Source organism: Protopterus annectens, chromosome 5.part0, assembly GCF_019279795.1.
Source record: "Protopterus annectens isolate FY-2018-M chromosome 5.part0, PAN1.0, whole genome shotgun sequence".
In the NCBI taxonomy this organism is placed as follows: Eukaryota; Metazoa; Chordata; order Ceratodontiformes; family Protopteridae; genus Protopterus; species Protopterus annectens.
In genome coordinates this window covers 1847074154-1847091466 of record NC_056735.1, presented here as the reverse complement: position 1 = coordinate 1847091466, position 17313 = coordinate 1847074154, and the positions used below count along the sequence as shown (strand labels likewise).

General features: G+C 40.6%; 1 protein-coding gene across 1 annotated transcript in view; it reads right to left on the bottom strand.

The window, feature by feature from the left end:
* The window catches only part of ALG11 (ALG11 alpha-1,2-mannosyltransferase), a 180858-nt gene that overhangs the window by 76507 nt on the left and 87038 nt on the right, over positions 1 to 17313 (bottom strand). Inside the window, exon 3 of the mRNA XM_044071672.1 lies at positions 2313 to 3244. Within this exon, the coding sequence (XP_043927607.1) occupies positions 2313 to 3244 (932 nt within the window). The remainder of the gene's footprint in view (positions 1 to 2312; positions 3245 to 17313) is intronic.

Below are 17313 nucleotides of genomic sequence, written 5' to 3'. Positions count from 1 at the left end.
TACCCTTAACAACGGTGGCCCCAAAAGGAGATCTGACTCTGGAAAGGGGACAAAGTTTACAATGCTTTGCAAAGGTACACTGGGAAAACCATGCAACCATTAAGGGCTGAATTTTTGAAAGGTTATTGAGGTAGCCATAGCTCTGAAGGACTGAAAAGGCTTGCAGGAAGAGGAAGGAGGAGAAGTGGGCATTGCCTCCACTGCAGAATGAGCCTTACAATTCTCCTGGATATACTCTGACCTCCAGGGAAGGCTCATAAAAAGTCACACCCTTAAAAACATGATCCAATACAGTTTAGTGCAACTCTTCAAAAGAGGAGGACAGCATGAAACAAGCCACATTATGAGGGTGAGTGTTGATTGCTACAGTCCTAGCCAATATGTCTGCTGAATTAAATGCATAACAGGCCAAATGGAATCTAGCAAGACAGAATGTAAAGACTTTTTTTTCCTTTCACTCTACCTTGCCCTTTATTCATTTTCCATGGCCAGCTTAATAACAAATCTGCAAATAAGACATGTATGACAAGTAATTAAAAAGGCCTCGGGACCCAGCATGGCAGCAGAAAGAAAGCTGCCAGAAATGTCTCAAATATTTAGCACACTATTTGGGAATTCAGGGACAAAATCAGCCTCAGAGATGTACACTATGCAGAAATAAACAGCATAAACAAATGATTTTGGATGCCCGGCAAGAACATATGTCCTCTCAATGGATGGCCTATACAAGTGATTAGCCTTGGGTGGCATGCCACTACAGGGTTTAGCACAAGCTCTAAACCTAACTGCTGCAGTTTATCTTATCACTTGTTCACTAGGTGCTGAACAGGTTACCAAAATTCAATGAGGCGCAAGAAAGCCAATGGTTCTGCAAGGCTTGTAAGGATGGTCTCAACCAGTGCTATAAATTAACTAGCTGTTCTGGAAGAAGGGAAGGAAGAAACAGAATCTACCTAAAATGAGGATTTCAGATTTAACAATCATATCCTGTGGACACGAGAGCCTGCTCCCCTCTTGTCTGTGTAACATTACATTGCTCCAATGATCAAAATGAAGGAGTAGATATACACACAGATCAAACTCTCAAGGACGGATGTTGTGAGAGGAGGGAACTTTTAAGACTAACCTTCTGCAGAATTTCAAGTAAGTGGATCACAGGGGATAAAGAACTGCAGGCCTGAGTTGGTTTGGTATGGCTCCAGAAACAAAAGACATCTGCAATGTGAATCAACCATACAAGGTACAGCTTTGGGGATGCTGGACCACAGATGACTATATCCCACTTCCTTTCTTTTACTTTCAGAAGTTTGTACTTACCACAGTTTACAAATAAGAACACTGCAACTTTTGCATTATATTAAGGAATAATTTTACTTCCACAGCGCATTTAATAACACATTCTGATGAGCTCATTAATTTTATGCCGTCTACATCACATTTTAGCACCGCCGCAGCTAATCACTGTGCATGTAAAATTAAACGCTCAGCTTTTCCCACTTAAGATGTCTTGGGTTTTATGCTGACAAAAGTTCTGAATTGTGAGAACAGGGGAAAACATCAGATACAGCAACTGCGCATCATGCAAACAGGCACACTTAGTTTCAGGAGGCAGAACTGCTTCAGTACATACAATAGTTACCCGATCAGCAAGAGAGAAACACGGAAGTTGTATAAAAAAATAAAAAAAAAACTGAAGCAAATCACCGCAGGTGCACAGCCAGATTTTTGCAGCTTCATCACATCTTCTAGAATGTACCCACTTCTATTAAGCAGCTTAGATACGAGAAGATACTTTAAACTGAAAAATTAAGGTAAACCAAAAAGAATCTGCTTTACTTATTCAGTTTATATTATTTTTTTTACACATTTAAGTTATCATGAGCCAATGCTTCAGTTAGAAGCAATTTTTAAAAGTGCACCCCATGACATACATATATGGTTATATACCTCTGTAAATCATTATTTGTCATAACATAGATTTTTTAATGCAGTAGCCATCTACTTCACATCTGATAAATGGGTAGTTATAAAACTAAACCAGTATGAAAAATCTAATTAAATTACTCTATTAATAAACTGTTAAGAAAAACATTCAGGCAACTGGTAAGACATAAAAAGAGCATTCTAAGTATCACACCTGCTTTAAGCTCGGACTTGCAGTTCTTGCTACTCCCAAAATAACAATTAGGCAACACAATAAAGTAACTTAAATGAACCTCTCAACTATAAAACTTGTACAGCACATTAGTATGTACAGTGTTCTTCCAAATCAGCGAACATAGAAAATTAGGTAAAAGAAAAATAAAACTCACCAATACCAAAATGCTCATTCCACATAGTATGTAATCCAATCACTGCTTCTGCCAGGTATTGCTTCAGTTCCTCAAAAGGAATATTTATTTTAAACTCCACATTTTCTTTGACTCCTAGCTTCTCACATAGGTCTTTGAGGCAAAACACACGCGATTCATCATCTTGGTTTCGACAACCTCCAATCAGGATGAGTTTTAATGCAGATCTCTGCTTGGCATCTTTACTGTCCAGCAGTTTTCTGAAAGCTCTAATCTGCAAAGGGTGATCCTTTTCAGGTCTGAACTGGCCAACAGAAACAATGGTCTGTTGAGCTCTGCTTTTCCCATCATCCAAAGGAATGTCAAGGAATGTCTTAACATCACATGGTGGGTATACAACACTAGTGCGGTCTCTTGACTTCCACAACCCAAGAATGTGATTCTCAGTCCATGTAGAATTTACCATAATGACATCACTGCATGATCCAACTAAGCCATATAAATAAGCAAACATATAATAATAAAGGAGTTTCACTTTACTTAAAACAGGATTCTTTGAAATGACAGACACATTGTTGAACCTTTCTCTCCTGTCTCTTACCACTGAAAGCATGTCCATACTAATAGTAGGGTAATGAACATAGCAGCCAACATGGCATCCTCCTAAATACTTAAACAAAGGGAGAGTGAATGCATAGCCCATGGAGTCAATGTAAATATCCGGTATGCATTTTGCAAGTGCTTCCCAGCCAAGGAAAATGGATCCAATGCTTTGTCCTAATAAAGTAAAGTGAGGATATAGACTGGCTTCTACCAAGTAGCGCTTTTTTAAGAAAACAAACTTCACAGGCCTTGGTAGTTTGATATGGAATCTTCTATACGCACCATCTATTATCTGTTCTCCAGTGACACCCTGATCACCTGTATAAATCACGTATGTAGCATCCCTGTACCTAATTAAAAGAAAAGAATTTGTAAGATTTGTTTGTTTTTCATAGCAGCTCAATAAGCTTTGGTCACAGCAGGCCAGCAAAAAAAATCCTGTACAGAAAGTCACTTCTGCAGTTAGAATTAAATATCTTGGTATTCAGAGAATGCCATGCAAATGTGAATAAAAAAAGGCACTGTGACTTAAATACCTCATTGTTAAACAGCTGAAGTCCTGTATGCCACTCCAATTAAATTATAATTAAATACTAGAATATTAATTAATAAAATTACTACTTGTTATGACATATGTAGGTAAATAAGGCAACAATAAATAAATCAAATCAATCAATACAAATGACCACTGCACCATTTTAAACCACAAAAGGGTCAGCAGTCTAGTTATTCTCCTTTAACAAGCCTTCATACTTATACAAAACAACCCATTATTATCAGGTTTCTTCCTCAAACACGACCCCTTTACTACTTTGTCTTAGTACTACCATGCTATCAGTGTACACCTGTCCCATTTCTTACATTTCAGATGAGAACTAAAGCAAGGAATGCTTCAGAAACAGGGAGAAACAGACAGCAGAAATCATATTATCCACAAAAATGAAAGGCGGTCATTACATGGAAAGAAATGATTTAGAAGAAACGGCTTTTCAGCTCACTGCATTGATTAACAGAGAAATCAATATAATATAGAGTAGCCAGACAGGGAAGCACACATGGATTCATGGCAATAATGTTAATCACAATTACAGAACCAATCAATAACATATGACTGGGAGCTTTTCTCTAACAGTCAGTCATCTGAAACTGAAATGGTACTATGTGAATACAATAGTATCTATTTCTGGTGGTGCATTACCCAGCATGCATGAGGAGACCCTCAACACCAACACTTCCTAGCTTTATTATTCTAAGAGACCCTCACAACACAAACACTTCCTAGCTTTATTATTCTAAGTTCAAATCTTAAAGTTCTGGTGGAAACTGTCCTCAGTGTTACAAACTCAGTTTTTGACAATTGGGCACAGTGTTCACCACACCCAGCTGTGCTCAGTAGTAAGAATGCCATCAAACACACCAGGGCACATAATCTGAAGGCAGAACCAACAATAAGTATGTGAGGAGGCTCTTTGCTCTACGTAAAAGGAGGAGATTAAGTTAATAAAGCTAATGAACAAAGGAGGAAGTAGCACCACAGGTCAACCTAGAGACATAACGACACCCCACTCCAAGACTGAGCCATTTATGGACACTTTGTTACCACAGGGAAGATAAAGGAAAAGAAATGGGAAGATTTTTTAGAAGGTCAGAACAAGGAAGATGTCCAAAGTGAGACTGAAAAAAAGGTAAGATAAAGTCTTACAACTGAGACTTAGTTTCAGTGAAAGGATGACAGTCTCAGCTTAACTGGATTCTGTGATTACTATGCCTTCAACCCTGAGGGACACTGCTGATGCGTCTCCATAGCCCTGAGGGACACTGTTGATGCGTCTCCATTGCAGCAGGGATATCATTGTCTCTACGCAAATCCCTCAGGGCCTTAATATTGAACTCCAACTTGCACAGGAATATAGCAACAATACTAAACAAGCAATTATGGAAATCATAAGATGTCCAGCTAAATACACTTTTAAGCAGACGGACAAAGTTCTCGCCACCCTTTTCAAGCACTTAATAGTGCTCACCTCTTAAATCAAGCAGGACTGTACATGATTGCCTTGGTAGGCACACATGCCAATCTTGGTGATAGTCAACGTAGTACTTTGACCTGCAGTGGTAACTTCCATCATAGGCCAGAAATACATGGAGTTAGGAACCCATCTATCCAGTGAGTCTTATTTATTTATTGGTGTAAATTTTGGTCCTTAGTACTGGTGTTTTATAGAGTCATGTGTATTTCTTTGCAAAAAAAGAAAAAGTTAAACAGAAATGGGTCTTTCACAGTGTAAGCTACTCTTAAGAATGATCATCTATGTATAATTTGCTGTAGGACACCATCCATGTCCACATTAGAGCATGACACATTCCCAAATGTACATTGTCAATTAACTTTATAATGGGTGATTTCAGCTATCCTTCAGTCTACTGGTGTACCTACAACTCTAAATTTTGGTATGCCAAAAGATTCCAAGATGGCAAACAACTCCTCCAACTCCTTAGAATAAATGTTTAATCATCTCACCAAGGGTCAGAAAATTCTGGACCTGATCCACTCTAACACTACTAACCAAGTGTAACAAGCCCTCAATAGTTCCATCTCCGCTAAAGTGAAACAAATTAGTAATTTTCTCCTTTAAAGCCATTGACCCCACAACAGTATACTATTTTGTATTTGAAATGTTTAAAACATACAAATTCTAATGGCTAGCTATCTAAGTTTACCTGGAGTGTCACATCTCACCATAAAGTTTCAGCTGCTACTTTTTCATCTGAACTCTGCAACCTCATAAAAAGTGTACGGCATAGCAGTCCCCACTAGAACCAAGTATGAGAAATTTAAAAATAAACCACATTGGTGACCCACCACTCAAAAAAAGTGTTATAACAAAAGAAAAACACTTTTTAAAAGTCCCATTAACAAATCCACCCACATTAGTAATCTAATCAATGTCAATAAGGAACTAAAAATGACCAGAGATACCAAAGCTGAATACGAACTGAAACTGGAATCAAATGCCAAAGTTAGCTACAAATCCTTATTTGTTGGTTTCCTACTGTAAGAAATAACACCTTGCAATGTGCAAAAATAATCCAAAATACCATTATGCACTTTGAGCCAAAAGACATAGCTAACATACCTGCAGACAAATGTAGTGCTAATTTTGCTATAGAACAGAAATGTCACAGATGTCAGAATCCTACTCCATTGAGATCACTACATAAAAATGTCCCAACTGTACACTCCAATACTAAAAACACCACTTCCATGGACCCAGAAAATTTATCTGGATGCCTACATATTTGTTTAACTTGAGCTTAGTTGCACAGCATGTCCCTGAGGTTTGGAAAAAGGGGCCTACCACAGACCCTGAGAATTACAGGCTTATCAGCCTAACTAGTCTTATTTGCAAGGCCATGCAACGTATCAAAATGTGACCTCTTAAACAAGGATATTAGAAATCTCAAGAAAATGGACCCTCAACCATTTCTTTTTTTTTTGTCAAGGGCAGATCATATCTACTCAACTGGATAAATTTCAAAGAGCCGCGGTGGTGCAGCGGTTAGCGTTGTTGCCTCACAGCAAGAGGTTCTCCTGTTCAATTCTTGGCTGGAACGTCTTCTGTGGGAAGTCTGCATGTCCTCCCCACAGTCGAGTGACATTAAAGACATGCAGGTAGGTGCGTGAATGGGTGCGCCTTCTTTGAAGGTTGGGCGTCAGGCTGGCAACTCGTCACCGTAAAAATCCACTGCCACTCATTAGCGGACTCGAGTTCCGCTGTGGCGACCCCTACCCGGGAAAAGCAGAAAGACAATTATTATACAGAGGCAGTGGATAGTGGTAACTCAGACTATAAAGCATATCTAAATCCAGCCAAGCCCCTTGGCACATTACACCATACTAGCACAGTAATCAAGTTAAAAGAACTGCAGGCATGCCCTTATATGGTAAGATAGAAGTCACAAAATTAGGGTAGAAGATGCCAGTTCAGAAAATAAGAAAGAAACCAGTGAAGAGCCACAGGGCTCAGTAGTTGGACTCCACTTTTTAGTGTATAAAATTCTGATCTACATCACAAAGACCTGACTTGTGGCTAACCAAATTTGTTGATGACTACAACCTGGGTGTCGGTCCTTTCCCCACTGTTACAGATGTAGGTTAGAAAGGACTATGCCTTTAAAAACTAATTATGTACAGAGACACAAAAGTTGGGGATCTTGGCACCAGCATCACCGATTCCTTCACCTTTGATCATCATGCTGCAACCCTAGTTAGGAACTCCTATCTAGCCCAATAGATTTCCAAAGACATCTCATCTAGGTCAAATGATATCACTGTCTCTCTCTGTACTCTGTCCTAACTGAACCAATTACAGAGTGCAATATGCCCCTTTTGGCATGTACCTTGTCATACATATCATGCAGTTATAAAGCCCCAAAGGTTGATAAAGATTACAAGCCTAAAAACACTTAGCTACCCTGACACACTAGAAGCCCTATCCCTATACTCTTTCACTTGAGTTCTGCACCTCTCTGTCTGGTATTCTGTGCCAAAGACCCCCACCCTAATAGATTTCTCATATCTTCAGAGGGCAAAATAGATACAGATATACATATACCTGAACCTCCACCAACATATAAAGGATGTCAGAGAGACAGATTCATTACCCAAACAGTTGCCCCAATCTCTGGAACAAAACTACTTTTGCATGTTAAGCAGAATGACACCCTTGCCTCCTTCAAGACTGACCTTTAGGACTGGATAGGTAGCTGCAGGTTCATCCCTCACCTGACATGTTTTGCTATTCTGGAAGTGGGGATAGATCTTGAGGGCAGTATCGGTTAGGTATATGTGCTACTCAAACATGTGCCTTGTACCTCCTATAATCCTATTACTGATGCATTACACGGGTCATCCAAATCAGCAACAGCAAAAAAACATTCAAAACACAAAAAAGGGACAAAGAAAAAACTTCAAATTCAGAAGAAGCCATTTGAGAACAAAACAGTAAATAAATAAATAAATAAATATAAGATGAGCAGACACCAGAAATGTGGTAGCAAGCAGTTTTAATAAGTGGTGATCATGTCTCTATTACAGATAGAAATGGAAGAACCTTTGCTCCTACATTAAGATTTATACATGTGTGAAGATAATGCCTTGCTTTACAAACTTGATAACAGCCAAAGAACATATACTGATCTAGCAAAAAGCATGTGATGCTATGCTACTGTGCACATATAATGGTTAAGCTATGAATGGTAAAATTATCTGATATACAGCTAAATAGATCAAACTGGCTTCTTAACAGAACACAGAGTAAAATATATGCAGAGTAGTACAGGCAGTACACAGGATGAACAGAGTACTACAAGAATGGATGCTGGACTGCTGCTCCAGTGGAGTACAGTGACAAAGCCCTGATTATGGCTCAGCCAAACTGGGTTCAATTAGCAGCTCGGCCAACTGATGGAGCGGCAGGAAAAGGCTGGGCAAGCCCATCCCAAAGTGGGAGGGAGCTTGTTGACAGTCCCTAAGAGAAGGTATGGTCTAAAGAGGGCAGTTGCCCTCCCCTCAGACAATCAAAAAGCGTAGGGGGTTGGAGTGGGTAAGTCATAATCCCCCTCCCGATCCTGATGGAAGTACAGACAAGCTGAGCCTTCTGGATGCACTTAGTATTCACAGTCTGTCCCAGCAAAAATGAAGCAAGTCGGGGGATGTTGGAGAGTAGCTGGTAGACCTGATGTACCCATTGGGTACTGGAGGCCAGGCAGGTAAACAGGAAGTCTGAGAACACTGAACAAAATGGATACTGGACACTCCCTTTATAATCTTGTATCTTTTTGGTAAAAGTAGGTAACAAATACACAGATTGTTGCGCTTGCTTCCACTTCAAGATACAATGGTACTACACAGAGTTGAATGTCTAGACACCAACACTTATGATTATTTCACTACAACATCAAGTTTCATAAGGTGTGAACTTTGACCACTGAACTGTTAGCCATACATTCAAAACAGGCACTGCTGTAAAGGAACCTGGAATCTTTGCTTTGATTAAAATGTCTTCACAGTGGTAAGGAAAGCACTTGGGATTGTTCATCTAGTATTAAAAAGAACTGTCACAAATAAATAAGTGTGCTATTGTAAAGAACAAAGAACCAGCCAAATAAAAACTACAATGCAGTCTTCTACACTCAACTAATTAAAACCACAATTTCATAACACAGGCTCAATACATGAGTGACTGACATGCATGAGAGATCATCAAGTATAAAAACAATATAAACTGGGAATCAAACAAATAATCTCAGACATACAGGCCCAGAGATTCCTTATCTTTATAGACGCAAACACCTTTGATCAGCCGGGTTTGTACTCCCACTTGGGGCACTAATATCCTTGACCTAGTCCTTATGAGCATAGGGAAAAATTGCACACCGCCTAGCGTAATATCCTACCTAGTCAGGTAGGTTCATAAAGCTGTCTCATTGAAATAAAAAAAATAAACCCAGGACCCCAACTAACCCTGGAACTTGAGAATTATTTTACGACCAACTTCCTATTTGGTGACACCCTAGCAAAACTCCAAGCTCCCGCAAACCCTGAGAACACTGCTCCATATGCACAGTTGCTCACAGAATCCCTGTATAGTCATGTAAATAGATGCATAGCGACAGATGAAATAAGCATACGACAACCTCAAAAAAGGTTGCCTCTTTGAAATTCCACATCAAAACTCTTGCATGAACAAAAGAAAGAAAATCATGGCTAAAATTAAAAAAGGCTATGCCTAGCAAGTTAACAATTCCCTCTTCAAAGTAAACAAGCAACTCAGGGGACTAATGAAGTCTACCAAAGCCAAATTTGGGGTACAAAATAGCCTCCCAAGCAAGGACATTCACAATGTTTTCAGTTATGTCAGCAACCTCAAAGGCAACATGCAACAATGTGCCAAACATTGTGAATGCAGCCACTTATACTAAGCCACAGGACATAACAAATCTACTGGACAGTAAATCTAGCTCCAATTTTATCCCCCTATTCCCTCAATCACCACTCAAGAAATATCCTCAACCATAAATCCCTTCACTGTTACTAGGGAGCGGGTCCTCAATGCACTCTCTAAACCAGGAATACTGCATCGATGGGCACCGATAATATCCCAGGATGACTCCTAAACAGCATGAATTATGACCCGTTTGACCCACTAGAATCGCTATTCAACCAGAACCTCCAGAGAGGCTTTCTGCCAGGTGAATGTTACAACTATTATCCTCTGCATAAGGGAGGCCATCTGTAGACCTTAGCAACTACAGACCTATAAAAGTCCAACTAGTCTCAAATGCAAACCAATGGAAAGGATCATGGAAATGAAAAACAATGACGGAGGAAACCTACAGACACTGGATCCACCCCAGTCTGCTTTCATCAAGGCTGGGTAGCGTCTAATCAGCATGGGGCAAGGTCACACTAAAACCATGGATAATGGCAAAGCAATGCATACTGACTACCTTGACCTGGATAAAGATTCTGACACAATGTGTTACTTGTAAGAAAAAACAAAGCAGTACAACACGTAGAATGTTAAATGACACTACTGCAAAAACAAAGCCATCCCGAGCAAGTTGCTAACACCACATGACTGAGCTAAAGTCCAATTAGACCACAAGTAGAATCTAATCAATAAAGCATCCAAAGTCCAGAAAAACAATGCAATAAGAAAACGTTTTAATAACACATTCCACAAGTTGTGATTTTTAAATGATTCCCAGAATTCAAGTATCTGAAGTCATCTCGGCACAGAGGAAAGTGAAGCTGTAGAGTTTGGAAAAGCTTTACTGGGTTGCCAAGGTGGGGCGGCAGACAAACAAGATGAGGCTTATTTGCTTTTGGGAGGATCCTCCCTTCTTTTTTGAACCTACTTACCTTTGTTTTCTGAAAGTTTACTTTCCTGTGCTTTGTTAGGAGGGCTTATTTAGTAAAGAAACCTGTACCAGGAGGACATTTTCTGTTACATTTGGGTATTGGGAGGTTAAAATGTGGATAATCCCCCTGAATGAACTTTCCCTATTCTTCAAATCTTTTGGAGGACCTCAACAGAGCAATGGACAAACAATGCCCCCTTATTGAAGGGAGCATTCACAGCACCATCAATTGTCATAACACTTTAGAGTGCTTAGTTACCAGACTCTCAAAATAAAGAAAATAATTCAAGATGCCTTAATAAGAAAGGTCAGCAATTAACTTCCTTTTATTGTCAAAGGAGGCTAGCAGAAACATACACGAGCCTGACAATTCACCATCCTGAATGACAATCTGGAAGAAGTAAATAATTTTTTCCTAAACCTACCAATGGATCTTGCATCTTTTATCAGACAGAACAGGGTTAGCCACCATAAGGTATTTGGATGAAGATGGTTTTGAAAGACAACTCACTGCAGGGTCTATTTTATGATTTGTGGAAAGGATTTTTTAAGTCTAGAGATACTTCTAGAATTTACCTGATTTTCTTAGGGCTAGCGGCTGTCAGGCAAACTGGTGGCTGCAAAGAAGGCATCTTCTAAAGCTGGTAAGATGGAGGAATAGCTGCAGTTTGACAGAAATCTACCCCTGCAAATTATAATTTGAAGGGCAGCTATGTTGCTGACAGTACTATGTTAAGCAATTACACCAGCCTTGCTGAGACTAGTTATTTCTTTCTGTTCCTAATGAAATAACTTCATTCTTCATTAGAAAAATACAAACATTCAAGTAGTTAATTTGAAGAAAAGCTTTCCTAAAACTCAAATTCCCCATTACATAGGGCAGAAACTTAAGAAATTGAGCACAAGCCCCAATCCCTCTACCTCAGACTGAATCAGAATCACAGCAAAGGGAACATTTTAATTTTTAAGTGAAGGGAAGATCCAGGCTGTTCATGACTGAAAGGCTTTAAACAAGCCCTTGGAAAAACACAGCTAATTCTTCTTTGGCTGAAGATGACATGGGAGAAGTAAAATGCTCAAAGTTTTTGCTTCCTTTTCCTAAGGCTCTCACCCACACACTACTGCTAAAAGCTACCTACAAACAACTAGCAAAACATGAGTGTGGCACTCTTATCCTGCACAAACAGACGAGATGTGATTGAAGTTTTGGATGTATATGCCAATCAATGAAACAACAGCCCTTAATCATAGTTACAAACCCTAACAGTCATCATCAGCAGACCCCCTTTTCCCCATTTTTCTGCATGGGGGTGGGGTATTGTGTTAACTGTCGCCACCTCTCTTGATTCAATGCCACACTCCTGCCTTCATCGACACTCATGCCTGACTGTCGCAGATCTCCTCTCACACAATCCATCCACCTCTTCCCTGGATGTCCTCAGTTCTGCTTACCTTCTTCCTGTCTGTCTCAAATCATCTTCACCAGATCGTCTTCTACTTTTCTGCATGTCTGAACAACCATAATCTGTTTTTTTTTTATCTTTTCTGCAACTGGAGCTACTTTATCTTCCCTGTCTCAGTTCTCAGCTTCTTCTGATTTCCTCAATTTGCTGCCTTTACCATTTGTCTTATCTGTACTCAGTTTCATCCCATGTGCCTTTAATTTTGCATTCCATTCCCGTATCCATTGCTGAAGCTCCTGCTTAGAGTCTGCCTGAAATTCCACATTGTCTACATACAGCAACTTTGCTGATTTGTCCCCGCTGTCCTCTTTGCTAATGTAGTCCATCACCAGTATGAACAGAAGGGAGCTCATATCTGAAACCTGGTACACACCCACTTCCACTGGGAACTCCTCTGAGACCGAATACTGTTCTTACTCAAGTCACTGGGTCCTTGTACATACCCTGCAGTAATTCTACCAATGCTTCCAGGACTTTGAACCACATGCTTTCTCCAAGTCTAGGAATGGCCCATTTGGACTCTTTCCTCACCTGTAGCTTCTTCTCAACTATCTGTCTCACTGCAAATGTCAGGTCAGTTGTGCTGCATCTTGATTGGAATCTGAACTGCTCATCTCCCATCTTACATGCTACTGTTCTGCATATCCATTTATCGATCATCCTCTCCAGAACTTTCATGCAATGTGACAGATGTTTGATGCCTCTGTACTGCCCACATTTGTAGATGTCCCCTTTGCTCTTGTACACTGGCACTATTTCTCCAATCATCTGGGACATGCCTTTCTCTCCACACTGTTAGGAGTACCCTCAGGAGTCATTTGTCCCCTATCTTACCCAGCATATTTATTATATCTGCTGTGACCTCATCAGAGCCTGCTGGTTTCCCTGACAATTTTCCCTACTGATATTCTTACTTCCAGGGTGGGTCTTCCTCTTCTCTCACTGTAGGCAGTTTCTGGGGCAGTACAACTTCTGTGGGGTTTTCCTTCATTCAAAAGCTACTGAAAATGCTCATTCCATCTGCCTTTGATGTCCTGTGGACAGGTAACAGGTTGTAAAGGGTGTCCAACTATCTCTGACAGAAGAGGTAAAATGTATAGTAGTCCTCAAAGGAATACTTATCTGCCCAGCTTTGTGAAGCACTAGCCTGGCCATCAAGCACAAAGCAGCAGCAGAGAAGGACTTGCTGGTTACTTCAAAAGCAACAAAATCTCTGATGTTTTAGAACCCTTACCATGGTCTCCTTGAGCACTAGAGGGATTGGGGCTCATGGAAGGGACCCTACAGCTTTGGAATCTAGCCAATAATCCTATCCTTAGCAGGATATGTCCCATATATCTTGGTCTACTGCAAAAGAGATCGAAAGATGGACTGCCCCCCCCCCCAACACAAACAAAAGCACACTACATCTCACTCTCTCTCCCCTTCGTTAAATGTTGAAGAAATGTAATAAAGTTGAACAGTACAATTTCTTCTTCCATCTTTACTACATATGGAAATAATGTTACCATACACCTTGTAGAGTTTACAGTGGAGAAGGTTATGCTGTTTTTTTTTTATCTTTTCTGCAACTGGAGCTACTTTATCTTCCCTGTCTCAGTTCTCAGCTTCTTCTGATTTCCTCAATTTGCTGCCTTTACCATTTGTCTTATCTGTACTCAGTTTCATCCCATGTGCCTTTAATTTTGCATTCCATTCCCGTATCCCTAATATTCTACTCCTCAGATGATGTTTCTCAAACAACCAGTGATGGTGCATTTTTACTTGCATACCAAGAGTGGCATAGTATGTGGCCTGGGGAGAGATTTTTTTATCTCTCTCTACAGTAATTCAACTGGGGAGTTAGTATACTTAAGTAAGGAGGGGGAGTTTCCCCACATGGGATGGGGTGCAGGAGAGGCTTCATATCTGCAAAAAACATTTGAACATAAAACTTAGCCCATGGAAGACTACTGTGTCTATCACACTAAAATGGTTGCAGGGCTATTCCCTGTGCAGTAGCTTTACCCTTTGCCTACTCTAGCCTCTCTCAACTGCCATAAAAGTTGCATTCCATCACCTGCAAATGGAGAGTACTCCACCAGCCCACCTACCAATAAAGAACCTTCTGCATCTGCATTAAAAAGAATTCCTCAAAATCTACTCATAATACCCTCATCTCTCTGCTTTACTCTTACTCTCAAGTTCCAGCTACAAGTCCTCCATCTCACAGTTCTGTCACTCAGGATCATGTCTAATGTTCCTTTTCTCAGACACTTTCCTAGAGTAGGATTATATAACATTCATTTCTCTAACACTTCAACCAAATTAGTTACTAACTTATGTACCCTCTCTCAATCATCATCAATGCTGTTCAGATGTAGCCTCCAGAACTGCATGCTATACTATTGGTAAAGCCTTAAAAAATAAAAGGTGCACTGCCCACACTATGCAAGCAAGCACTCTACTTAATATATGAGAATAAGGACAATGATGACCCCAACAGTTTTTTTTTTCTTCTGTACAGTATCACCACCAACATCCCCTCTCAACAGCCTGGGCTGTTCTCAAACTAGATGACCTGCCTGTATATATCTGGAAAAGAGTTTAAGCTTACTCATCCCCAACCACTTTGCGGGAAAATGTATTCCTACTGGACAAACCAAGCCAGCTGCTTGCATTACAAGTGCCATTCTCTTCATCACGTGAAGACAGTCACTGTACAAATCACCAGTACCAGATATGAATAATGAATAATTCTAAAAAAAGGGAGGGTAAATAAGGAGCCTAACACCACTCTGGCTATCTATCCTGCACAGGATGAAGTTACCTTCAATTACTACACTTCACAGGCTCCCTCTCAGCCACGTCCTCAAAAATCAGTGTTAGTCTCACTCTATCTTTTGTAGTCTGCATTTCATTCTGCTAACAGTGGAGAGAACAGTCTCAAATCTTTCTGACTGCATGATGAGAAGGCAGTCTTGATGAAATCCAAACATATATTCACGTGTCTAATACGCTAACTACCACTATACCCTTTTTAATTCTACCCATGCATCCCAAATCAATGACAAGTTCTGGTAGCCATGATAAGTGTAAGGAGGAACTTGGGAGATGAACCATTTACCAGCTGTCTGTGTCCATTAATGACATAGGTACCAAACCAGGGATGAATTTCCTGTTCCCATCCAACTGTCCAAATTATATTTGAACTGGGTTAGGGATGAACTCAGCTTTACATAGATGAGGAGTCTTCTCAGAAAAGGGATAGTCCCTGGGATATATACCTGTCTCTCCAGTAGGTCGTATTTATACCACAGGGAAGGTTTAAGTCTTTAGAATGGGTAATTCTGGTGCTGTTTTGGATATAAAGGAGGTCCATCAGGATGAGATTGGGCAATGTCTTGTATACCAGGCATAGATCTCCCCTCAACAGTCTGTATGAGACAGAATACAGGGATAGGGCTTTAAGGTGGTCTGCATAGGACATACTACTATGGCCCTGTATTCTTTTAGTGAGGAACCTCTGTGGATGTTCCAATTGATAGCCGCCCCTGGTTAGGTACATATCAAATGGGGCACTGGACTCAAACACAGGTCTGACGAATGTTAAAAACAGTGGAACAACGGCCTGCATGGACCTAACCTAGATGCTATACCTTTTTTTTTTTTTTTTGCACAACATTGAATGATTTCCTAATTATGGAGACATGTGATGGTCAAAGGCTAGTTACTGTTTCTGTGTGTCCCCAAGGCCCAGACTACTGGGTCATCTCTTAGAGGTGGGTTGTCAATATGAGTGCTCCCAGGGTGGATGACTTCCCGAAAAATACTATTATGCATTTCTTGACAATCAGTTTAGTACATGACTCTAACGCATGTTATTGGTTTGTGACAGCCCATCTTGGAGAACATTGTCAGTGGGGGATTTCATGACTGCTCCTAATTTGCAATTATGTGCAAATTTGGTCAGTCAGAGGTCCATGACATTGGCCTTGACTTCAGAGAAGTAAATGCCAAAAAGGAGCAGTCCCAGGACCAATTCTTGAGGGACTCGGCTTGGGACCGACCTATTTTTGTTGAGGGGGACTCCCCCAGTTCTAACTTACTGGATCCTGTGCCTACAGTGTCTTTTTTAGGTGGTGTTCCAAAGACCAAATTACCACCGTAACAGCTACAAACAAATGCAATTTGAGGGTCATGCTGCTTAATGCTAGAAGTCTAACTCTCAAAATGCACTCGCTCGAAGTACTCCCTAAAATGGAGAACATCGACATTTGTGCTGTAACAGAGACCTGGTTCAAGGCAGCAGAAAGCACCACTGCATTCCCAGGCTACAACTCATTCCACACCTTTCAGCTCCAGAACATGGACCGAAGCTCCAAAGGCGGTGGTGTTTCCATATTCATAAAGGATGCACACACCTCCAGACTGGCAGCCCAACATAACGCATCTGAGATACTTCAGGTGCGGCTAACATTGGGTAAGACAGCGATTCAGGTAGTAACCTGCTATGGGTCCCCAACCATGTCCCAAGATTCACACTCCACATTCCTAAAGCACCCTACAGAATATTAGGGTCCCACCTAACACTCTCATATTGGGCAACTTCAACTACCCCTCCATTAACTGGGAAAACTACTCATGTACCAATACTCTTGCCCAACACTTTCTGGAATTCATTAATTCCAATACCCTGGACCAGCTCGTTCTTACCCCCACTAGAGGTAGCAACATCCTTGCCCTGATCATTACTAACATGGGCAACAATTGCTCTACTACACCAATAGTCAACTCCTCCCTGGTTAGATCCGATCACAAGCTAATCACCTTGGAAATCCACATCCCTCCCACCCCACCCCCCAACAAAGGTAACCACCATGAAAAACTTCTTAAAAGCTAACTTTGGGCTCCTAAGAACAGAGGTGGCTAACTTCACGGCACCCATGCAAATGGGGAATAGTTGCATGACCGCCAAATCATACACCAATGCACTGTACGAACACATACAAATGCATGGATCTCGCCATACCCAATAGAACCAAGATGCT